The sequence below is a fragment of the Danio rerio genome, chromosome 19 (genome assembly GCF_049306965.1).
Source record: "Danio rerio strain Tuebingen ecotype United States chromosome 19, GRCz12tu, whole genome shotgun sequence".
NCBI lineage: Eukaryota > Metazoa > Chordata > Actinopteri > Cypriniformes > Danionidae > Danio > Danio rerio.
Window position 1 is genome coordinate 45,228,952 of NC_133194.1, and position 24,943 is coordinate 45,253,894.

Below are 24,943 nucleotides of genomic sequence, written 5' to 3' on the forward strand. Positions count from 1 at the left end.
ATATTTCACAGATGTTTAACAAAGCGAGGAAATTTTCACAGTATGTTTAATAATGTTTTTTTCTTCTAGAGAAAGTCTTATTTGCTTTATTTTGGCAAGAATAAAAGCAGTTTTTACTTTTTAAAAAGACATTTTAAGGTTAAAATAATTACCCCCTTTAAGCTATATTTTTTGATAGTTAAGCTATATTTTTTGATAAAACAAACCATCGTTATAAAACAACTTGCCTAATTACCCTGACCTGTCTAGTTAACCTAATTAACCTAGTCAAGCCTTTAAATGTCACTTTAAGCTGTATAGAAATGTCTTGAAAAATATCTAGTAAATTATATTAATATAATAACTATATAAAACTATTACAGTTGATGTCAAAATTATTAGCCCCACTGTTTATTTTTTCCCCAATTTCTATTTAACGGAGAGAAGATTTTTTCAACACATTTCTAAACATAATAGTTTTAACCAGGGGTCACCACAGTGGAATAAACCGCCAACTTATTCAGCATATGTTTTACACAGCAGATGCTCTTCCAGCTGCAACCCATCACTGGGAAACACCCATATACACTCATTCACACACATGCACTACAGATAATTTAGCTTAGCCAATTCACCTGTACCGCATGTCTTTGGGCTATGGGAGAAACCCGTGCACCTAGAGGAAACTCAGGCGAATGCGGGGAGAACATGCAAACTCCACACAGAAATCCCAACTGACCAAGCCGAGGCTCGAACCAGCGACCTTCTTGTGTGAGGCGATTGTGCTACCCACTGCGCCACCATTATGCCCTAATTGTGATTTAATTGTAATTTGATTTTGCTTTAATTAAAAAAAAAATGAACAAACATTGGGTTAATCCATATTTGACCCAACATTGGGTTAAAAATGTAACTTATATTAAACTCAATGATAATAATAATATTAAAAAATAATAATAAAACTGTGGACAAATAAAGGGCAACGCGGTGGTGCAGTAGGTTGTGCTGTCGCCTCACAGCAAGAAGGTCGCTGGTTCGAGCCTCGGCTGGGTCAGTTGCCGTTTCTGTGTGGAGTTTGCATGTTCTCCCCGTGTTCGCCTGGGTTACATCCTGGTGCTCGGGTTTCCCCACAGTCCAAAGACATGCGCTACTGGTAAATTGGCTAAGCTAAATTGTCTGTTATGTATGTGTGTGAATGAGTGTACATGGGTGTTTCCCAGTGATGGGTTGCAGCTGGAAGAGCATCCACTGTTTAAAACGTATGTTGCATAAGTTGTCGGTTCATTCCGCTTTAGCGACCCCAGATTAATAAAGGGACTAAGCCGAAAAGAAAATGAATGAATGAATGAATGAATGAATGGACAGAAAAAAATAGAAAACCCCCAGCATTGTGTTGATTTTAATCATTTTATTAAATATCCATATATTTGGGTAAAAAGTGTCATTTAAATTTAATAATAAAAATGAACACAACATTGGGTTTAAAATGTTGGACCAATGTTGAGTTAAAAGTGTGATTAAAATTTAATTTAGAAAAAACTGAACAAAACGAGTTTGTCATTACTTTACCCAACATTGGGTTAAAACATGTCATTTAAATTTAATTGGGAAAAAGTGGACAAACCCAATTAAAAAAAACAATTATGTACAAACCCAAAAGTTCTACTAAATAAATGAATAAAATGAACACAACACTGTGTTGTAATTTGTAGTACACACTGTAGTGTTTTTGAACCATGTTTAATACAGTAAATACTGTAAATATTATCATATTTATTTACAACACTGTAATACTGTAATAAATGCTACTGCAGTGTTACAAATTGAACTCATAAAATGTAAGAAATATGTTGGAAAAGAAAAAAAAATATTTCAAATAAAATATCTAGAGTTGCATTTATATCTTCTAAATAATCTTATTTAAAATATAAGAGGTTTATTATGCAACATTGAGTACATAGGGGATTTCCTACAGGATATTCCCACAGAAACACACACACACTCATTCAGACAAACTCCATCACTATAATTACACTGCTCTAATCTTCTACTCCGTCTGCAGAAATTGACCACATTATTCTCAAACAGGGCCAAGAAATGCTTCGCTTAGATTGACAAAGTGCTCTACGGTACATCTGCTCACCAACAGCTTAAGACATTTCTTTCATAAAGCACTGGAAATAACAAACATCTTCAGTAAGAGCTGAATTTCGATCTGCTGTATGTAATGTGTATTTCGGTACAACACGACAAGAGTGACACAATCTACCAGGGCTTCACTGACTCATCATAAACAACCTTATTTCATCCACAGCCAGCGAATCGTGTGCTTGATGCAGTAAAGCCATTAAGTGGTTCAGGTCTCCGGTGCTCCGGCTGATGGTGGGGATTAATGGGTGCGATTATAGAGGGAGGGAGGAGAGTTATCGTGGAGAGAACTGAACGCGTCTAGTGGGGTTTAAGCTCAGGAGGTTAAAGTAATGGCCGAAAAGGTCAAGGCTAAACTTAGTCTACTTGATGCAATTTGTGTTACAGATTGAACTAAGGCTGATAAAGGGTATACAGGAATCAGAGAGTGAAATTCAATACCTTTTAAGATCTTTTTTAAGACTCTTTCCACACATTTTAAGACTTTAGGTTCATTTTAAACCAATAACAATGACCACATTTGATCCCATGAAATTTAAATGAAGTTTTTAGAATTCAACATTGTTAGTTTTTAAGCTATCTATAAGCTAGAATGCTCAAAAATAGTGATAAAGTTTGTGTTTAGAAGATATTAAACTGATATAAAATGCGTAACGCTTGTAGTTTGTCACTCCCGCCTAAATCAGGAGCATCCAAAGTCGGTCCTGGAGGGCCAGTGTCCTGCAGGTTTTAGCTCCAACTTCCCTCAACACACCTGCAAGGATGTTTCTAGAAAAGCCTAGTAAGTGCTTGATTAGCTAGCCCAGGTGTGTCTGATTGGAATGGAACTAAACTTGGCAGGACACCGGCCCTCTAGGACCGAGCTTGGACATGCCTGGCCTTAATGAATCAACGGTTTTGTACACATCACTTCATACTTTAGTTTCTCATCAAATCCTAACCGATGCTCACTAGTATTTGGCATGACCCGCCCCTTCAAGACGCTTCTTTTTAGCCTTTCATTTGATGCACTTGAGTCGATTAAATTGAAAATTATCGTGTAAAAACAAAATGCTAATTGACTCTCTTCCAGCAGGTGGCGCTCATACAACAGCAGGAGTAATGGTGTTTCCTTGGTTACTGCAGTAAAAGCAAAGTGACTTCAAATCTAGCATTATTTTAGCGATTTCACACACAGAACCCCAATATTTTCATCATTAAATTCAGGCAAACATTAGCATACACTATAATCAAAAATGCTAAAAAATGTAACACCACGTAAAATAACATTATTCATATACTGAATAAATGCTAATTCACTTTCTTCCAGCAGGGGGCGCGTATAGAACATCAGGAATCATTGATATTTACATTAGTTGTCACCTACGCTATTGTTGTCTATTTTAAGTAATGCGTCAATAGAGCAGCAGTTTTGGTACAGGGTCACACTTCTTTGTAATGAAGGTGCAGTGGAGGACTGGCTATCTGGAGCCCAAGATATATATACACATACATACATATCTCTATCTCGGGAGTTTTCCCGGTGGTGAGTATGCAAATATTTTTTATATTATGACAATGATGCTTTGTTTGCTCATTACTACACCCGTACGCAGCGCAAAAGCCCAGCATCTTCATATTGGGTGCAGTCTTGACTAAGTGCGGTTGAATGACATTTGTCCTGGAAGCACTGCACAAATATGCCTGCGGTATTGATGAATGTTCAGGGTCCGCATGCGATATCTAGTGTTATTTATCTATGAGCAGAAGTAACAGTGTTTTCATGGTTACTGCAGTAAACAAAGCATCGTGACGGCAAATCTAGCATTATTTTAGCGATTTCATAAACTACATAGAACCCCAATATTCACCGATTAAATTCAGGCAAACTATAGCATACAGCTACACGTTGCATGATCAACAAATGATTAGGGATGTAACAATACTGTAAATACCGTCATACCGCAATAGTAATTTTTTTCAATATTACCGTAGGCGCATGACTCAATAAAACTATATTTCTGAGAAAAATTTGCTCAGGCGAATGAAGCGAACGGGAGGTAGCTGGAACTACAATTCCCATCAGCCCAGGCCTGGCCATCATCCTTTGCGGTCTGTTGTTACTACAGATCCAGTAATGCGGAAATGGAGTGTGTTGCTAGTAGCGGGGAAGAAAAAGAGCTGGAAATGATCGAACCTAAAGCAGGTTTTAAATCGGATGTGTGGAAGCATTTCGGTTTCTCTCTAAAAAGATACGAAAAAGGAGAAAAGGTGACAGAAAAAGAAAAAAACGGTATACAGGCACTGCCAGACTGTGGTGAAATATAAGCTGGGAAATACGACTAATAACAGTCATGGGGACTGCAGAACACAGCACACTGTTCAGATTGATGCAGACATTGACTTGTACTGCAAAGAGACCTCTATCTCACTCATGGCTTGTCCTCTCAAGTGGTAGAAAGACAATGCACATTGTTACCCGCTGCTGTCAACCTTGGCTAAATCATATCTCTCTGTCCCAGAAACCTCAGTCCCAAATAAAAGGGAATAAAAAATATAAAAAAAATTCTGTTGCAGGGGACATTGTAAATGCCCAGGCATCCCAGCTTTTACCAGATTATAGTTATAGTTATATGATAAAATTGAAGTTCCTGTTTCGAAACTTTTAGATAGATGGCTAATTAGTATGTCATTGATATGTTCAGTGCTAAGGTAAATAAACACTTTTGGCACTTTTTTCGAGTCTTTTCATTAGTTTTGTTTTTCCTGTAAATGATTCAATAAATACCGTACTGCATTCATAACGAGGTATGATCGTACCGTGAACTTCTGATACCGTTACATCCCTATAAATAATACATAATTTAATACATTGTAAAATAGCATTTAAGGGTGCTTTCACACCTGGGAATCGATTCAGTTGTTCCGAAACAGAGATTACTATAGTTACAGTGTTGCTCTTTGTTCTTGGTGCGGTTCGCTTTCATACGTATGAACGTATGAACGTATGAAGAAACATGCTGAGATATAAAAACAAAGGCTTTTTTCAAGGGTTTAAAATTTAGACTCTGGAAAGATCTCAATTTAGCTTTTAATTTTTAAAGTAATAAATGAAAGCCAGCTCAGTTAAATAACTTTGATATTAAATTAATATTACAGTAATCGTACACCTTTTGAGCAAATGAGCTTCTTCATAAACAGACTGCAAATAAATATACACTCACCGGCCACTTTATTAGGTACAGCTGTTCAAATGCCAAGCATTAAAGAGATCAAAATAGCTTTTACAATTAGCTGGTTTTGAAGCAAAGTGATTTTATAGATTTGTTTTGGACAATTTTGATGCAACATTTCACATCACGGTCACCCAAGTTATATATACAGATATATGTACAGTCAAAAAACACTCAAACGCAGTAGAACTAATAAATAAAAGCAGTCATTGTGAACACTTCTGGAGATATAAACATTATTTACACACAGTCATATAAGTAATGACATTTACAGTGTTTCACACATCACTTAAAATATGTGTTATTCTGATATTACTTAACACACAAGAACTAGTAATACAATATTTAATAATCTAGGTCAGTGTTTTCAACACAAACACTACTATTTTTTTAAATTCATGTTGCATAATGAATGAACACAAATTAAAAAAATAACAATAGAATATTTATTAATATTACATAATTGTTTATATTTATAAGACATTAACCTAGATAATTAAATAGTGTAGAAACTGTAAAATTAATCCTTGTTGTGCAGTGCTACTATTTTCTTCCCTAAAACAATCTGGAGTATTTTAAAGGAATGTCAGGAGAGAGAAAAGAGGAAACTTGTGCTCAGATCAGGGTTCAGACTAGAGTGTGAGTGTACATAATGAGCTTTTCCATCACCGTTCAGCGCCGGCTCATCTGACGGCCTCCGATTTGAGACCGGTCACCGCCAGAACCCACAGAGAGCATCACTTCCTCCAGGAAACTTGAACACAGAAGAAGAACAAATTAAATTTTTCAGTCCAATCAGTATATGCATTTATTTATGCCAACTCAAACAGCATTCAACTTAAAGGAACACTTTACCTTTTTATTGAAAAAGGCTTATTTTACAAATCTCCTAGACTTAAACAATTGGCCTGAATCATTTTTAAATCCATTCAGCCAATTACTTGTTCTGGCTGGGTCACTTTTAGCTTAGCTTAGCACAATAAATCAAATCTGATTTGAAGATTAAAATATTTTTGATTTTTTTTTTCAATCAAAGATCTTGATAATTTTCTTATTTAAGGTCTACCTGGTGCAGCCATAGATTCTTGACAATTAAGCCAGAATAACAGAATAATTCCTAGCAATATTGGCCAAGAAAATAGTAAGAAAAAGTTAGATAGTAAATAATAAGATAAATAGTAAGAAAAAAGTTTTCATTTTCCTTTATTCTTATTACATGATGTAACTACAGAAGACTTGAGCTTTAAATAGGAAAATTATCAAAACTTTTAATTTTTTAAACAAAATGTTAATGGTCAAATCCAATTAAATTCATTATGCTAAGCTAAGCTAATAACAATGCTGTCAGAAAAATAATAAAAAAATAAAATAAAATAAAATAAATCGGCTGAATGGATTAAAAAAGCCAACCATTTAACTTGAAAATTAGCCTTTTTAAAAAAAAGGTGGAGTTTTCCTTTAACAATTGTTTATATAGCGTGCTGTCAGACATATAGTGCAGTCCCAAAATACTAATGAATTATTATTTTAATTCTTTACACTTTACCACTCTCCTTAAACCAGTAGGTTTTATGTTCCTATTTATCATATTTTGCTGCTATATGCATACATACATACACACATACATAGACAGACAGAAAGACAGGTAGATATACAGTTGAAGTCAGAATTATTAGCCCCCCATTGATTTATTTTCTTTTTGAAAAATTTCCTAAATTGTGTTTAACAGAGCAAGGAAATTTTCACAGTATGTCTGATAATATTTTTTCTCCTGGAGAAAGTCTTATTTGTTATATTTCGACTAGAATAAAAGAAGTTTTACATTTTTTAAACACCATTTTAAGGTCAATATTATTAGCCTCCTTTAGGCAATATTTTTTTCATTAATCCACAGAACAATCCATCCTTATACAATAACTTGCCTAATTACCCTAACCTGCCTAGTTAACCTAATTAACCTAGTTAAGCCTTTTAATGTGGGCGGAGTGGGTAGCACAATCGCCTCACAGCAAGAAGGTCGCTGGTTTGAGCCTTGGCTGAGTCAGTCGGCATTTCTGTGTGGAGTAGTGTGTGTGTGTGTGTGTGTGTGTGTGTGTGTGTGTGTGTGCGTGTGTGTGTGTGTGTGTGTGCGTGTGTGTGTGTGTGTGTGTGTGTGTGTGTGAATGAGCATGTATGGATGTTTCCCAGTGATGGGTTGCAGCTGGAAGGGAATGCTCTGCTTAAAAACATATACTGGATAAGTTGGCGGTTCATTCCACTGTGTCGACCGCAGATTAGTATAGGGACTAAGCCGAAAAGAAAAAAAATGAATGACTGAAGCCTTTAAATGTCACTTTAAGCTGTATAGAAGAGTCTTGAAAAATATCTAAATATTATTTAGTGTCACTATGGAAAAGATAAAATAAATCAGCTATTAGAAATGAGTTATTAAAACTATCATGTTTAGAAACTTGTTGAAAACATCTCTCCATAAAACAGAAATTGGGGGGAAAAAGAAAAAGGGGAGCTAATAATTATGACTTTAACTGTATATATATACTTAAATATATATAATAATTTAAGTTTTAATAAATTAAATATTTAGTAAATAATTTAGTTTTTTGCAGTTTGTACTATACAAACAAAAAATTGTTACCTGATTTTGTTAACTCTTCATATAAAGTCATATTAATAAGTAGAGTACATTTTTTAATAAGTACAAAATTATGTTGTTTTATCTTTATATCTGTTACACTGAATGGTGATGAAACACTATCGCACCCATATTTTCATCTTTTATTTTCACAAGAGTTGTTTGAAACCTTTATTGCTTATTTAAAAGTAGATGCTTTACTTGCATCTAATATGATTCTATACATGAAAAAATGTCTTCTATATATTTAATTTGATGGGAACATCAAAATGGCGTCTCATCATTGACCCTTATTTATATTTGCCATAAATTAGAATGATAAAACCGTGCTAAAACAAGAATCCCAATACTGTAGAGCATCAGTGAAATCTCACTCATCTGAAAAACACAGTCATACAAAGACAACCATGTTTGTTCTTTACATAACGTCATTCTGCATCCGGTATCGTTCTTGAAAATTGCTCAAGCGCCAGAGGGCGAGGAAAGATGGTGAAAGCATTTAGACTCTGACCTCTTAGTGTTGTGAATGTGTGTGCCCCCGAGCACGATGCGGACGCCTGGCATTGTGCGGTTCAGGTTGTAAACAGTCAAAGCCTCCTCGTAAGTAGCTCCGCCAATGATGAAGACGATAATGTCCTGAGGTCTGAGGGTGTGAAGGAGAGCATTTATGTAACTGCTGTTCATGGGTTTGAAGTACAAAGCTGTACTTAAAGTATATTAATCATGCAACTTGATGGTTGAATGTTTAAAATTGAGAATGAACAGTTCATCTGTAAAGCCATAGAGTCATCATTTACTCACTGTAGTGTGGTTACAATGCTGTATGCCCTTCATTTGTTTTCATAACACAAAAATGTAGACGTAAAGACATGTTGGTCTATGCTGGGTTTCACAAAATTACATCATGTTGTCCCAATACAAATTAAGTTGACGTAATTGTTTTTGCAAACTTAAGTGAAATAAAAATAAAACATTTAAAGGACCACGAAACCCCCAAGTATACCTAGCAAGACCTTGATTAGCTTGTTCAGGTGTGTTTGATTAGGGTTGAAGCTAAAATCTGTAGGGCACCGGCCCTCCAGGAACAAGTTTGGTGACCCCTGGTTAACACGTTCTTTTTAATTGTGACCTAGAGGTGCAGAGGTGATTTTATTATTGTCCTGTAAAAGATACTTAGTAATTGTAACAGAATGGGCTCTGTGATTATTCGGATGACAAACATTTAATTAGTATAAGTCATTCCAAATAAAATAATCAAATGTGTATGTGTTTTTGTGACATATCAGGACACAAATGTGTATAATGACATGGGTATGACACAGGTATTACAAAAACGAGGTGAAATATGAGGAAATTGGTGACGTCCTCATTTCTCAAAAAGCGTATAAATCCCACAGGATGAGATTAATCAGAGAGTAAAGCTGCACATAGTCTCCTGTGATAGTTGGGTTTAGGGGTGGGGTGAGGGCAATACAATATATGATTTAGACAGTATGAAATTAATGGAAACCCATGTATTGTACCCACTTTTTACAAAAACAAACATGTGTGTGTGTGACCTTTGTGCACTTGATATGTCTGAGAAAATCAAAATAAGCAGCTCAGCTCTGAGAACATAGTAATCATGGTAAGTGTATTCATGCACGCATACTATAATCTGCTGTTTTACTCCATAGAACTGCACATAAAAGCCAGAAACTGTTTTGCACAGGCCTATCTTAAGGGTTAATGCTGACAACTGATGATCAACCGTACAAATTACTCATTGTATTCCTTCCCAACAGATAAAACCAGCAACAATCAAGAATGCATGGTGTTATGGCTTTGCAATCAAAAACTGTTGTTATAATGGAAGTCAATGGGGCAAAAACAGCCCCGAACATAATGAAAGGGTAGCTCATTTGAACAGTACAAAAGGATTAATAGGGTCCAAAAAATAAAGAAAGGTATAAATCCATGAAACAACACCAGGATGAATAAATGATGACTACATTTTCATTCTTGTGTAAACCACCCCTTTAAAGCAACAACAAAACACTTCCATTAGTTGTCTATACGCGTGCCCGTATATCATTAATGCATGAGTGTGCATCTATTTATATTTCTGTGTCACCTGTCTCTCAGTGAACTTGGCCCGAGGTATGGGAACTGGCTGTCCTTCAAACGACCCTTGATCAGCTGATCCAGCGTGTCATGAAGAAGCGGCTGATGCTGCGTGTACACATTCTCAACTCCCTATGCAAACACACACACACACATTTGAGCATGCATGTTAGCATTTATGACATGCAAACCAGACATATAATGTGGTATAGTGAATAACACATTGGTAAACAGGTGAGCTACCTTAAGTCCTTTGAAAAACTGCTTTGTAATGGAAACAGCATCTGTGGGAGTGATGAGGTCACTTCCTCTGATTCGTTTTCCACCATATTCCACCACAGCATGTACCATCTGCAGTATAGAGGGAGGAAATATTTTACTTAATTATTTTTTTAATTTGCAGTTGAAGTCAGAATTATTAGCCCCCCTAAATTATTGGACCCCGTTTATTTTTTTCCCCAATTTTTGTTTAACGGAGAAAAGATTTCTTTAACACATTTCTAAAAATAATATTTTTGATAACTGATTTATTTTATTCTTGCCATGATGACAGTAGATAATATTTCACTAGATATTTTCAAGACACTTCTATACAGCTTAAAGTGACATTTAAAGGCTTAATTAGGTTAATTAGGTTAAAAAGGAAGGCTTTTGTATAACAATGGTTTGTTTTGTAGACTATTGAATAAAAAAATTGCTTAAAGGGGCTAATAATATTATCATTAAAATGGTGTTTAAAAAATGCAAAACTGCTTTTATTATAGCCAAAATAAAACAAATAAAACTTTCTCCAGAAGAAAAAATATCATCAGACATACTGTGAAAGTTTCCTTGCTCTGTTAAACATCATTTGGGAAATATTTAAAAAAGTTAAAAAAATTAAGGGGGGGCTAATAATTTTGACTTCAACTATATATCATGTTTTTTGCACAAAATATAATATACTTCATACATAATTCATTCCAGAATTGCAGGGACATTCAATTAGTTTTCTTTAAACTGAAATGATAAACAATAAATGTATAAATATGTATACAGTAAACTGAATGCATTAATAATGTATAATAATGCAAAATTCTTAAATGTGATATGCTACATTTGATTCTATTACTAATTGTTGTCTAATGGTGAATCCTAAACAGTTTGTTCAAATTAATGAGAAGAATAATGGCACGCCTCAGTGCATTCCAGAGTTTCCCGCAAGAAGTGACATCATTTGGAGCAAGTCACATGCTTTCTATCAGTGCTTTACAGAGTATTCTATGCATGGGTGTTTCCTAGTACTGGGTTGCGGCTGGAAGGGCATCTGCAAGGTAAAATATATGCCGGAATAATTGGCAGGTCATTCCACTGTGGAGACCCCTGATAAATCAGAGATTAAATAGAAGGAAAATGAATGAATGATCGCCCTTAAATACACATACAAGCAATACCTTCAGAGATAATTTGATAGAATTTGTGTTATAAAACAAAACTGGAAAAGTTTCATTAATGTTTTGTTTTTGAAAAATAATAGAAAGTTGAACTAAGAAATGCAAAATGCACCCACAATTTCAGAATCACCCACATGCTAGTTTCAGTTTCACTTTATTTAATTTAGTTTAGGATTAACGTTAATAATAAATGTTGTGTTTGGGTGGATACGATGATGATGAAGTGTGTGAAATTAAAACACATTTGTGTTTGAGCTTGTTTAAATCATTAGGTACATTTTGGAACTCATTTCTGGATAATTTTACGAAATACCTGAATTCAATTTATCCGTTTTTGCCAACAATAAAACTCTGACACAGTTCCTGACCTTGCGGTGTCTCTCAGACACTCCCTTGCGGTTGAGCTCCTCCATAAGGCTGGGTAAAATACTGCTGCTGTGTTTCTCATAGCGAAGCGCATACAGCATCACCAGCCGCACAGCATCAATTTCAGAAAGACGAGGGCTTTGCAGTAGACGCCTGAGCATCTGCAGAAAAAAGTGAGTAAATCTTAAAAAAGGTGACTATTTCATCTTAACATGCTGTAGAAAATCACATGGGACTTTGTGGCCTGTTAAAATGCTTAAAGTCGGAAATATCTTTCTTTCCAGCTTTTGAAAAGTTATCTTTTGCTCATCAAGGCTGCACTAAAAACTGTGAAGTTTTAAAATATTACCAGTGATAATAATATAAATGTTTCACTGTTTAAAGCTAAAAATATGTATTTAAAATGTTCAGAACCATTGCTCAGCATTACTACTACAGTCTTGTGTTATACATTATAAAACATTATATTATTTTATTTTATATCATATTATTATGAATATACTCTATAAAGTATTTGTTTATATATATATATGTATGTTATATATATATTAAATGTACAGTTAGGTGTGTATTTATTATTTGTAACACACATTTTCAAGATTCTTTGAAGTCAAAACACAATTTTCAAAAGTTACTTATGTCCCTTTTAAAATAAATGTATGAGTTCTTGCTGAATAGAAATGTTGAATTTATTTTACCATTTTACTTCTTCTAAAGGAAGCTGACAGTCATGTACGTTAAAATGAGGTTTTGTATCAAGAATGCAAATACAGTCAAATAGTAGTTTGCATGCCCACCTGTTGTGCATTGGAGTGGTCATTCTGACAGGCCAGCTCCTGCTCCACCTCCGACACCTCCATCAGCTGCCGTTCGCTGACCAGACGAGACAGCTCTCCGACCACGGTCACATGCTTCGAGACGGTGCCTGACATCTTCTTAAACTGGGGGTAGTTTTCCACAAAAGCCTACAACGGGGCCAGAAAGCGGTCAGAAATTTTGGTAACACAATAATAGCAAGTTTTGCAACAAGGGTTGACATGATTTACTCCTCGTTTAAAAGGACAGTTCACCCAAAACTGAACTTTCTGTTTTGAAAATCCAACAAATCCTTTTTTAGGCTGAAAATCCTTTTGAAGATATTTCGAAGAATGTTAGAAGCCGGTAAACAATGATATCTGTACATAAAACAAATACTATATGGAAGTCAATGTTACCAGTTTCTAACATTGTTCAAAATATCTTCATTTGTGTTAAACAAAAGAAAAAAAACTATTGAAGGTTTGGAACCACTTGGTGCTGAGTAAATAGTGAGTACATTTTCATTTTAGGGTGAACTGTCCCTTTAAGATATGCTACAGTGAACAGCACTGACATCTGTATATCAAACTACTAATATATGGAAGTCAATTGTTACCTGTTTTTTAATATTCTATAAACTATCTTAATTTGTGTTTAAGAAGTAACCATTAAAGGTTTGGAACCACTTGATGGTGAGCAAATAGTGAGTAAATTTTCATTTTAGGGTGAACTGTCTCTTTAAGATGTGCTACAGTGAAGAGTATTAATTTAAGTTCAGCAGTGCTCCACTCACCTTCATGTCAGATATAGACTCTAACTTCTGTTGGTCCTTGGGTTTTTTCTTCTGGAAATCCTCCATCAGGTTCTTGATGTTTGTTCCAATCTCACCAAAATTCAGGTATAAGTTCTTATTGAGAGAAAAACAACACATAAACACAAAATCACTAAAGAAGAAAAATGAAGTTAGTATTTTTCTCATTCTTTAGTTTTCTAAAATAAGTTATATTCTTAGCATAATACTTGAAGAGAGAAAAATAAATAATTGAAATAAATATTTAATGGAGGCAATGATTTAAGAATCGTCTAGTATTTGATTTTAGTTTTTTATTTATTTATTTATTTATTTTTTTTTTTTTTTTTTTTTTTATTGAGCGTATATATATGTTATACAATTTCAATCAACAATACAAAAAAGGCTCGAATATTTTTTGTTTGAATATACATACAAAACAAAGCAGAAAAGACAAACAGTGTGGAAGTAGAATACAATTTTGTAGCAAGAAGTACAATAAGAGTTTATATATAAAAAAAAAAAATGGAAGAAAATGCGTGTTTATACAGATACTGATTGTAAGAAGTCTATGAAGGGTTGCCAAATATTATAAAAACCTGAGAGATTGTCCTTCACCAAATATCTAATTCTTTCTAAATGTAAAGTATTGGAGAGATCTCGAAGCCACATTTTGTCAGTCGGTATCGTTGGTCCTTTCCATGACATCAAAAGTAATTTTTTTGCAGTTATAAGAGAGTAGGAAATGAACCGCTGTTGAGCTGAAGTAAATTTTCTAAATAGCTTTGATGTGCCAAGAATAATCAACAATGGATCAGGTGATAGTGTAGTCTTAAAAACTCTTGACAATACATTAAATACATCAGACCAGTAGTTTGTGACCTTCGGGCAAGAAAAAAAAGCATGGAAAAGTGTTGCATTAGGGGACTGACATTTATCACAGTTGGATAAAGCGTTTGGGAAAATGTTGTGAATCTTTACTTTTGAAAAGTGAAGCCTATGTATAATTTTGAATTGTATAAGACGATGTCTCGTATTATAGGAGCATGAGTGTATGTGTTCCAAAGATTCTTCCCAGATGTCATCAGGAATATGGGTACCCATGTCTTTCTCCCAGCTATCCTTGTATTTATTGGATGAGGGGGGGGATATTGTTTGTAATTTGTTATATATATTAGAGATAAATTTATTTTTATATGGGGATATAGTGCAACATTCATCAAGCATAGATTGTGGTTGTGTATCGAAATCTGGCATTAATTTTTGAATGTAATCTCTAACCTGTAGATATCTAAAGAAATTATTGTTATGTAATTTGAACTTTGTTTGCAATTGTGCAAAGGAAGCAAATTTACCCTCAATATACAGGTCACGGATACAACATAATCCTAATTTCCTCCAATTAGTAAACGTCAGATCTAAATTAGAAGGGGGAAAGGATGGATTTTTAGCAATTGGTAAAGAAAGAGGCAGCGTCTTGTGGGTAAAGTGTGATTTAATTTGTCTCCATATACGAAACAAATTATGTATGATCGGATTTTGAATGTCCTTTGTTTTGTCAAGTGGTAAAGGTGAAAGTACTAGGGCAGCAGGTAAATATGGATCACAGTCTTCCATTTCAATAGCTAACCAAATGGGGAGAGTGTTAGAAGTGATGTTAAAGGAGTTAATATTTTTCAAAGCACACGCCCAATAATACATCATGAAATTTGGGAGGGATAGACCACCGTTCATTTTAGATTTGGTTAAATGTTTTTTGCTAATTCTTGGAGTTTTATAATCCCATAGAAATGGTTGAATAATTGAATCGATTTTCTTGAAAAAGGATTTTGTTAAGAAAATCGGAATATTTTGGAACAAGTAAAGTACTTGAGGTAAAAAGATCATTTTGATTGCATTTATCCTCCCAAGTAGTGATATTGGTAAGGTTTTCCAAAACTGAATTTTATTTTTAAGTTTTTCCAATAGAGGTGGAAAATTAGATTGCATGAGAGAGGAAAGTTTCTTTGTAACCTCTATACCCAGATATGTGAATTTGTCATTGGTAACCTTAAAGGGGAACCTTGCTAACGTTGTTTGAGGAATGTCATGAACTGGCATTAGTGAACTCTTTGTCCAATTTATCTGGTATCCTGAGAATTTCCCAAACATTTCAATTTTTTCAAGAATGGATGGTATAGAGAGGAGAGGTTTGGTCACATACAACAAAATATCATCTGCATATAGCGAAATTTTATTTGTTGTGGTCTTTGTCTGATAACCATATATTTGGGGGTCTAAACGTATACTTTGTGCAAGTGGTTCAATAGCTAGAGCGAAAATTAGAGCTGACAGGGGGCATCCTTGACGTGTTCCTCTGAACAGATGAAATGAGGAAGACAAATTGCGGTTTGTATGAATTTGAGCTTTGGGGTTTGTGTATAAAAGTCTTATCCATTTAATGAACCTTTCACCTAAATTAAGTCGTTTAAGTACTTCAAACAGATATTCCCACTCTATCTGATCAAATGCCTTTTCAGCGTCGAGAGTCAATATGGCTAGATCGTTGTGAGTTTTCCTGTCAGTGTATAAGATATCAAACAGACGTCGTAAATTAGACGATGAGGATCTATTTGATATAAAGCCAGTTTGATCGCTGTGAACTATTGTATTCATTAAAGGGGTTAGTCTATTGGCCAGGATTTTTGCATATATTTTATAATCTATGTTTAATAGGGAAATTGGACGATATGAGCCAACGTTTAGCTCATCTTTCCCCTTTTTATGGATAACAGTGATTGTAGCTTGAGTTAGTGTTGGTGGCAGGGTGCTGTCTAGTTGGGCTTGGTTGTACATTCTGTGGAGAAATGGTATAAGGATATTACTAAATTTTTTATAAAGTTCGACCGGCATACCATCAGGGCCAGGTGATTTTCCGCTTTTAAGGGAGGCTATTGCCTTTTGTATTTCTGTGGCTTGGATATCTGTATTAAGCATTTCCGAGTCTTCATGTAGTTTTTTATTTATTTAAACATGGCCAAAACTCTCAGAGGACCCCGGTTTCAGCAAAACATCTTTAAATCTTATAGTTACAAGTTAAATAAGCAAATGTATAACATTTTGAGTGCACACACAAAAAAACTAAACAATTAAGTTTCAATCACCAACAATTATTATTGGTTATTTAATGTATTGATAATAACTCTTAATATTTTAAAGTTATTATCTTTACTGTAAATGACCAATAATAATTATACTAATTATATTAATATTCATTTAACTCGAAAAATAAGTTAAAAAGTTGAAATAAAAAGATTTTTCTCTTATTTTCGAGTGCCTTCGGACTTAATTTTTTTGTTTATCTTTGTGAATCCCTTATCCAAAGAGCACAGACACATTAATTACCCATGAAGCACTTTTTTGTTTGATTTTAGATTTATATTCTGTATTTCCATGTTCTAAGACTTCAGTGTGTATTTATATGAAAACAAATCTAATAATTTCATAATGTCATACAATCTATGGATGCTCTACTGGTGCTAAAAAACATCAAATCAGCCACTCACATTTGCATAAAACTCGTCATTTTCAGCAGACAAGACCACCTCCCGCAAGTCCTTACTGATTCCAGGCACTCTGGACAGGTCTATGCGGTTGTTATTAAGGCCCAGCAACTCATGAACCATGGCCTGATACGTCCACTAGAGGAAGCAAACACAAGCACATCAAGCATCTGCAGCAAAAATTAAACACTTCATCATTATGTAGCGTTTAATGTGCTGCAGTAAGACAGATTTCAGCAAAAGCAAACAGCACTCGCTGACTCCAGTAAACCTCAGAGTGGAGAAAAATAATAAAAAGCTTTGCTTTTAATGTCTAACACTATATAACAACACTGAAAATGCCTTCAAAGCATTTTCTATATAATCCAGAATGAAAACATGGGCTCTACCTCCCTCTGGTGGTCTGTCTAAGATTTTGAATAAAGATCTGAAGCTGTTTTCACAAAACATCTTAAGGCTATATTTGAAAATTTACAAGAAAATAAATAAATAAATATATAAATAGTTTATTTTGTTTGTTTGTTTGTTTGTTTGTTTATTTATTTATTTAAAGACTCCTACATTTTTGCCCAAAAGTACCACAATGAGTTCTTAACAAGTTATTGCCTTAATCATGAATATAATCCCAAATGGTCAGAAATATGTTTTTAAAAATGTGTACATTTATTTCCTGCATAAATGTATTTGCATACACTGCATAAATATATGCACATACATGTCCTTTAAATATCATTTTGTCCACTTTTACATAATTTTAAAATCAATTAAAAATATATTTACTTGATTATTTTCTAAAAATGCATACTTTTTTTTAACACTGGAGGAAATTATTGAATGTCCAAAATACTAAAAGCAAGTAAGATCATTTTAACAATGTAATTCTTTACAAGCCTACATTATATAATCTTTGTTTGAATGTGGCAATATTTTTAATTTGAACACTTTATTTAAATATGGCAACATAATATCCAGCTCTGGGCAGTGGCTCAGTGGTTGGTACCCCACAGAAAGGAGGTCACTGGTTCGAGTCTCGGCTGGGTCAGTTTGCGTTTCTGTGTGGAGTTTGCATGTTCTCCCAGTGTTGGTATGGGTTTTCTCCGGGTGCTCCGGTTTCCCCCACAGTCCAAACACATGCGGTATAGTGCGGTTTCGGGATAGTTTTTATCCTGTCATTATAAAACTTTTGAATAATACCATTTCTTAAGCATTGTTGATAGCTAGTGTTAAACATAAATCAATAAATTTGTTAAACTAGCATAAATTGTTAATAATACAACAAATGGTGAAATAGGTGTTTAAGTATTAAGTTATTCTCTTCAGAGATTTTTAAAAAATAGGTTAAATGTTATATAATTATATTTTTATATTTTTATGGAATTATAAAAGCTTATTTATCATGTTAGGATTATACAGTGTTTGTAGAGTGATGTTTTTTTATGTTCTTGTTGGGTCTGTTGCAACGTAATTTCGTTCTGCATTACAATTCTATTGTGATGTGTTGAATGACATAAATAAAGGAAACTGAAAACTGAAACTGATAGGTGAACTGAACTAAATTGCCCGTAGTGTATGTGTGTGGATGAGTGTGTATGGATGTTTTTTCAGTAACTGGGTTGCTGCTGGAAGGACATCCGCTGTGTAAAACATATGCTGGATTAGTTGGCGGTTCATTCCACTGTGGCAACCCCTGATAAATAAAGAGACTAAGCCAAAGGAAAATTAATGAATGAATATCATGCTCTACAGAGTTTTCATAAATTAATCTCTGACAGAGACTCCTCCCTCTTCCTATCAGCCAATCAAAGCGTGCATAATCTGTACTCAAGGTGACATCATCATCGCAATGAGGTCAACCCCGCCCTCACTCTTAGCCTAAAGGGATGGTTCACCCAAAACTGAATATTCTGTCAACATTTACTCACCCTTCACTTGTTACAAACCTGTTTGAGTTTTTTTCTGTTGTTGGTGTTGCTGAACACAAAAGTTATTTTGGAAAATGCTGAAAACGTGTAACCTTTGACTTACATATTCTTTATTTTTCCTCTTTTGGAAGTAACTAGTTACCAGTTTTCAGCTTTCTTCAAAATATCTTCTTTTAGGTTCAGGAGGACAAAAAACTGTGTGAATTATGTGAACTATCCATTTAAGACTTTAAGACTGAATAGGTTTAAAGAGAAAATTATTAGCTACAAACAAAACATTTATTATTATTTATTGATTTATTTTTGCTATTTAGAAGACCTCTTAGTGGGAGGATAAACTGTTGTGTGAATAATGGCTCTGGTTCTGTAATTTGAGATTCAGAGGTGTACAGTAACAATAGAGACATGTCTTCTTGCCTGATTGAGAAGAGGAGTGATTGCATCATCACTTCTGTCCAAAATCAGCAGAAGAGGAGGCACTTCTGTTTTTCTGAAGTCAAACAGTTCGTACTCCTTAGTAATGATTTGCTGTGGAGAAACACAAACAGATCATGTGTTGATAAATCTTTGTTTGAGAGGAAGAAAGTCTGAGACAAATAAATGTATAGAGTATGTATACTTTGACGCTCTCCGCCAGTCTTTTAGACATGTCAGACGAGAGCTGGTAGCGGATCATGGGGCATTTCTTCAGGGATAGCAGAACTGATGTCAAACCTTGAGTGACACGAGGAAGAACACTGGGCTCCCAACTGCGACCCTACAAACATACAGAGACATTCAAAGCCAGACAAAATCAAGAGTTGTGAAGGTATGGAAAAAAAAGTATTAAAACTGCCAGTAGGTGGCAGCAAGTACCTGTCTTAATGAGTGATTCAGTGAACCAGTAGTTCAAACGATTCATTCAAAACGGTTCATTTACTTACTAACCCTTTGTATGAAATACCCTGGAGTGCTACAAGGAGATATTATGAGACGTTTATGAGTAAAAAAAAGATTTTTACATGGTAATTTATACCAATAAAGTTATCATATATGGATCTTTGACTGATAAATGATTAATAAAGGATGGCTGCTTCAGAAATTGCATACTTTCTAAAGGACATGCTAATTTAAAATATATGCAGGGCTTTACATTAACACCTGCCAAGATTTCAGCTTTGGCGGGTTAGACAGACAATCCCACTAGCCACTTTGGCTGGTTGAAAATAATTTTTAAATTGTAGTTTTCCTAAAAGCAGGGTTCGACAATATAAGGATGGCCCAATATGAGTGCAAATGTGATCTTAGAATCGAGAAGTAAAATAATTGTGAACACCCGAGCAGAAGAAAGCAAGTGAATACCGTATGAGAGGATGATCGCTCGCGCTAACAGCTGATGTGATGCGCACGGCTGATTAACGCGTGCGCGCTCCCGAATTGTGAAGCAACCGTGTCTGGAACAGGTTCTGGAAACGCAACTGTCATCGGTTCTCTTTCAAATAAACTAGACAAATAGTGATGAACATGCACCCACAGTCCTGATGCTTTTAAGAGCTCAAAATGTGTCTTTTTTTAAGCAGCACCGGTTACTTTCACTTTGAACAGATTATTAAATGGCCTAAAGTTAACCGTGAGCATGTGATCATCCTTTCATTATCACACACGGTATGTTTCACCTGCTTTCATTTGCTTACGGTTTTATTTGCTTTTATTTTTGTTAAAATGGTTTAATTATTTAATTTTTTTTTTACAACATCGCTTTAATGGGAGATGAACTCTCCATTTATGTGCAGTTAACTGTTGATCCGAGAGATCTTTAGCCACGACAGATTACTGTGCATATTTTTGATACATGACAATAGTTATTTTTTAAAAGTCAATTGCTTTTCTTTCTTTTTTAAGAAATGTTTTGTTGAATAAAAAGTTTCGTATACAGCTATATTTTGCTTGTTTTGACACATTAAAAACTTGTGGCTAAGAAATAATTATTGTTCCGTGTGGTAATAGAGATAAATTTGGTACATCAATAATTTTGAGCCCTAAAAAAAGTCATGTGAAATAAAAACTAATTGCCATATAACACTATGAAACCATGACCTGCTCATGCTCATTGAGCTAACTCATACTCGACACACAAAAAGTGAAATGAATGAGGAGCATGTGGACATAACACAAAATTTAAATCAAGTAATTTTTGCATGTCGACATTAAATTTATGCATATAAAAATATTTTCCCAACAACAAAATTGTGGCTAGTAACACTGGAAAACTACTAGCCACAGTGGCCGGTGATTAAAAAAGTTAATGTAAAGCCCTGAATATATGTAATATATGATTGCACCCACTTAAATCATAGATTATTTCAATTTAAAACTCATTAAATGCAGGACAAAACATTCAAAGCAACAAAATAAAGCGTTAGGTTCCCTTAAAAAAGCCTGTTTAATAAAAAGCCTTCATTTTTTTCTCTTACCCTGGATACTCCTTGAAGGTTTAGAGAGAAAAGATGTGGGTTCACGGCAATGAAATCTCCATAGAATTCCTGGAGAAACACAAGACAAATTGTCTGAGGAGAAAAAAGATATGTAAAGCTTGAAAATATTATTTTAATGCTTTTTAATTACCTGCACTTCTGCAACTACTTCCTGTTCATCTGCCTCAGCCAAAGCCTTTACTTCGCTCTTACTGATCACGTTACTGAAATCTGCAGAGAATAAATCCAAAAGCCAGTGAAATCTGCATCTTTCTAGAACCAGGTTAGCATATATTTTGCAAATACAGTTGAAGAGAAAATTCTTAGTGACAATTTAATTCTTTCTCAATTAGATCATTTGACATGGCAGGTTTATTTTGCACAGAATTTCGTATTATATATAATATAATGGTATGTTATAATAATATAATAATTACTTTTAATATAATATTTGTTCTGGAGAAACTTTATTGTGATTTAGTTTCGCTGAAATAAAAAAAAAGTGTTGACAAATATGGAAAAATTACTACGATTAATATAATTTACTCATACAATCACCGGCCACTTTATTAGGTACACCTTACTAGTACTGGCTAAGCCTTCGTGGCAGAGATTCAACAAGGTACTGGAAATATTCCTCAGAGATTTTGCTCCATATTGGCATGATAGCATCACACAGTTGCTGCAGGTTTGTCGGCTGCACATCCCTAATGCAAATCTCACTTTCCACCACATCCCAAAAGTGCTCTATTGGATTGAGATCAAGTGATTGTGGAGGCCATTTGAGTACAGTGAACTCATTGTCATGTTTAAGAAACCAGTCTGAGACGATTCACGCTTTATGACATGATGCGTTATTTTGCTGGAAGTAGCCATCAGAAGAAGGGTACACTGTGGTCATAAAAGGATGAACATGATCAGCAACAATAATCTGGTAGGCTGTGGTGTTGACACGATGCTCAATTGGTACTAATGGGCCCAAGTGTGCCAAGAAAATATCCCCCACACCATTACACCACCTACACCAGCCTGAATCATTCATAAGAGGCAGGATGGATCAATGCTTTGATGTTGCTGATGCCAAATTCTGACTCTACCATCTGAATGTCGCAGCAAAATAATAAATAAAAAAATCGAGACTCATCAGACCATGCAACGTTTTTCCAATCTTCTATTGTCCAGTTTTGGTGAGCCTGTGTGAATTGTAGCCTCAGTTTCCAATTCTTAGCTGACAGGAGTGGCACCTGGTGTGGTCTTCTGCTGTTGTAGCTTATCCACCTCAAAGTTGGACGTGTTGTGCATTCAGAGATGTTGCTGCATATCTTGTTTGTAACATACTTAAGTGCATTAAAGTTGCTGCCATGTGATCGGCTGATTAGAAAATTGCGTTAACGAGCAGTTGGACCAGTGTACCTAATAAAGTGGCCGGTGAGTCACAGATGTCTCATTTTTTTGACTACAGAACAAAACACTATATCTTGCTAAATAACTAGCAAAATTGTATGTACTGTCAAGACAAAATAAATAAATTATTAGAAATTAATTATATTTTAAAAAGTGTTGAAAAAAAATCTGTCTATTAAACATAACTCGGGAAACATTTAAAAAGAATAAATACTTCATGGGATGGCTTTTGTGTTGAACTGTAAATTACTTGCACTCACAGATGAAATAGACACTATATTTGGGCCGCCGAAGCTCTTGAATCAGGTGCTCTACGTTCTCCTGAAATCAAAGAGGGTGTGAAATATTATATAATAGAAGTATGAAATAATCTAGACATGTCTAGTCTAAATCAAAGACCATGATAAAACTAAAAACAGGTCTACCTTGGTCGGGCGGAGAAAGCATATCGCCTTAAGATGCTTCATGTTGTCTCGGTTTTGTGAGTCGATGCGCTCAAAAAGGTAAACTTCCTTCTGCAGGATCTCAGACTGTGTGTAGACCACGCTCACTATACTGGTCTAGAAAACAAATAAACAATGCTGTTTGGTACTGGTGTCTACAGGTTTGGAGCGAGATTAAATAAAGAGCAAATTGTGATTTTGGAAACCAGCATGGAAGTGACCAACACCCCTCTAAAACCAGCTTGGTTGACCAGCTTAGGCTGGTTTATACTGTTTTTTTTTTCAGTAGGGACATGACTTGTTTTAGCTATTTTGGTCCATTTAAACTTTGCAGTGTGAAAGCAAACTGCTCCAAGAGCAAAGAGCAACACTGTAACAATTTAATCCCTGTTTCTGAACAAATGAATCAATTCACAGGTGTGAAAGCACCCTAAGTGTAGTTTCCATCTCTTGATTCTGAAAAAAAAAGTAGCAAAAAAGGAATGATAGCGATATGTTAACTTTTATTGTTGTGATATCTCACAATTCTAACTTTTTCTTAGAATTTAGGCAAATGTATTTTTTCTTTTTAACATTTCTTATTTGAGAGATGAAAACAAAAACAAATTGTGACAAAAATTCAGAAGTATTTGTTTCCTCAGAATTTACTATCAGAATTATTTATTATTTTGAGTTTACATTTATTCATTCGACTTCGGCTTAGTCCCTTCATTCAGCGGAATGAACCATTAACTTATCCAGTATATGTTTTACACAGCGGATATGCTTCCAGCTGCAACCCAGTATTAGGAAACTACCATACACTATCACATTCACACACAGCCAACTTAGTTTATTTATTTAATCTATAGCGCATGTGTTTGGACTGTGGGGAAACCAGAGCACCCGGAGGAAACCCACACCAACACGGGGAGAACATGCAAACTCCACACAGAAATGCCATCTGACCCAGCAACCACTGAGTCACCGTGTCGCCCCTTGAGATTACATATCATTGTCCATAACAGTACGTCGTTATAATCAACCTGTATTAACCCTAACCTTTTTAAATTCTGCTTCACTATTTTATTGGACGCGAAAGTCCGAATATAAACTTTACCTCAATGTAACGTTAGCCTGCTGACTGCCATTTACTTCAGAGTTAAAGTTCAGTTGTTTGACACATGACAGGTCAGCAAACGCTATTTATACTATACAAAGTACTAGTTTATCTGTGGTTCATACATATGTGCGCTTTTATTATTGATCTTTAAAGCCTTTAAAACACAGTGGCATATCCTAAATTGACTCACCGTCTCCTTGTCCATCAGCAGCACCTTCATCCCAGGTCCGCTGCTCTCTATCATTTTGGAAATGTACTGTTTCACAGCAAGAGTCACGTTCATTTTGGCGTTTTATATATATATTCTACGTGTTACTGAGAATAAGTCGATTTATCAGATGGTTTCAATGTTGTTTAAAGGGTGAATAAAGCAGTTTTCATCAGTAAACTCACGTATACAGTTTACTGTTGACAATGGGAGAAGACCCACTAGTGCTTCCGGTGTACGCGAGGCGTCAGTCTGCTTCTGATCTGGGAACAGCTGGAATTTAAAACGATTTGAGGGTTTAGAATGGTCGTGTTGTGTAGTAACTGATCTGGTAGCAGTACATGACAAATATCCCATAATTCAAGGCTGCTACGTAAAACGGAGTAAATGAGGCGCCATGTTGGTGAG

General features: G+C 34.9%; 1 protein-coding gene across 1 annotated transcript; it reads right to left on the reverse strand.

Annotated features, from left to right (window-relative positions):
- Positions 1–5,321: 5,321 nt before the first annotated feature.
- On the reverse strand, positions 5,322–24,740 carry vps45 (vacuolar protein sorting 45 homolog). The gene is made up of 15 exons (NM_001256656.1): positions 24,518–24,740; positions 23,208–23,342; positions 23,043–23,103; positions 21,530–21,609; positions 21,379–21,447; positions 19,545–19,682; positions 19,343–19,453; positions 17,007–17,141; positions 13,465–13,578; positions 12,671–12,838; positions 11,876–12,034; positions 10,318–10,425; positions 10,085–10,206; positions 8,483–8,614; positions 5,322–6,093 (listed from the first exon to the last, which is right to left on the reverse strand). Exons 1-15 carry the CDS (start codon positions 24,608–24,610, stop codon positions 6,012–6,014), a joined length of 1,707 nt encoding a protein of 568 aa, NP_001243585.1. The 5' UTR covers positions 24,611–24,740; the 3' UTR covers positions 5,322–6,011.
- Positions 24,741–24,943: the final 203 nt, after the last annotated feature.

Bases quoted from the DNA above. Each gene is read 5' to 3' on its own strand.
- vps45 (NM_001256656.1), bottom strand. From the start codon at position 24,610: ATGAACGTGACTCTTGCTGTGAAACAGTACATTTCCAAAATGATAGAG. The intron at 23,343-24,517 runs GTGAGTCAATTT...TTTGTTTTCTAG, and splicing joins TGCTGATGGACAAGGAGACG to ACCAGTATAGTGAGCGTGGT. The intron at 23,104-23,207 runs GTAGACCTGTTT...CTTTGATTTCAG, and splicing joins GCTTTCTCCGCCCGACCAAG to GAGAACGTAGAGCACCTGAT.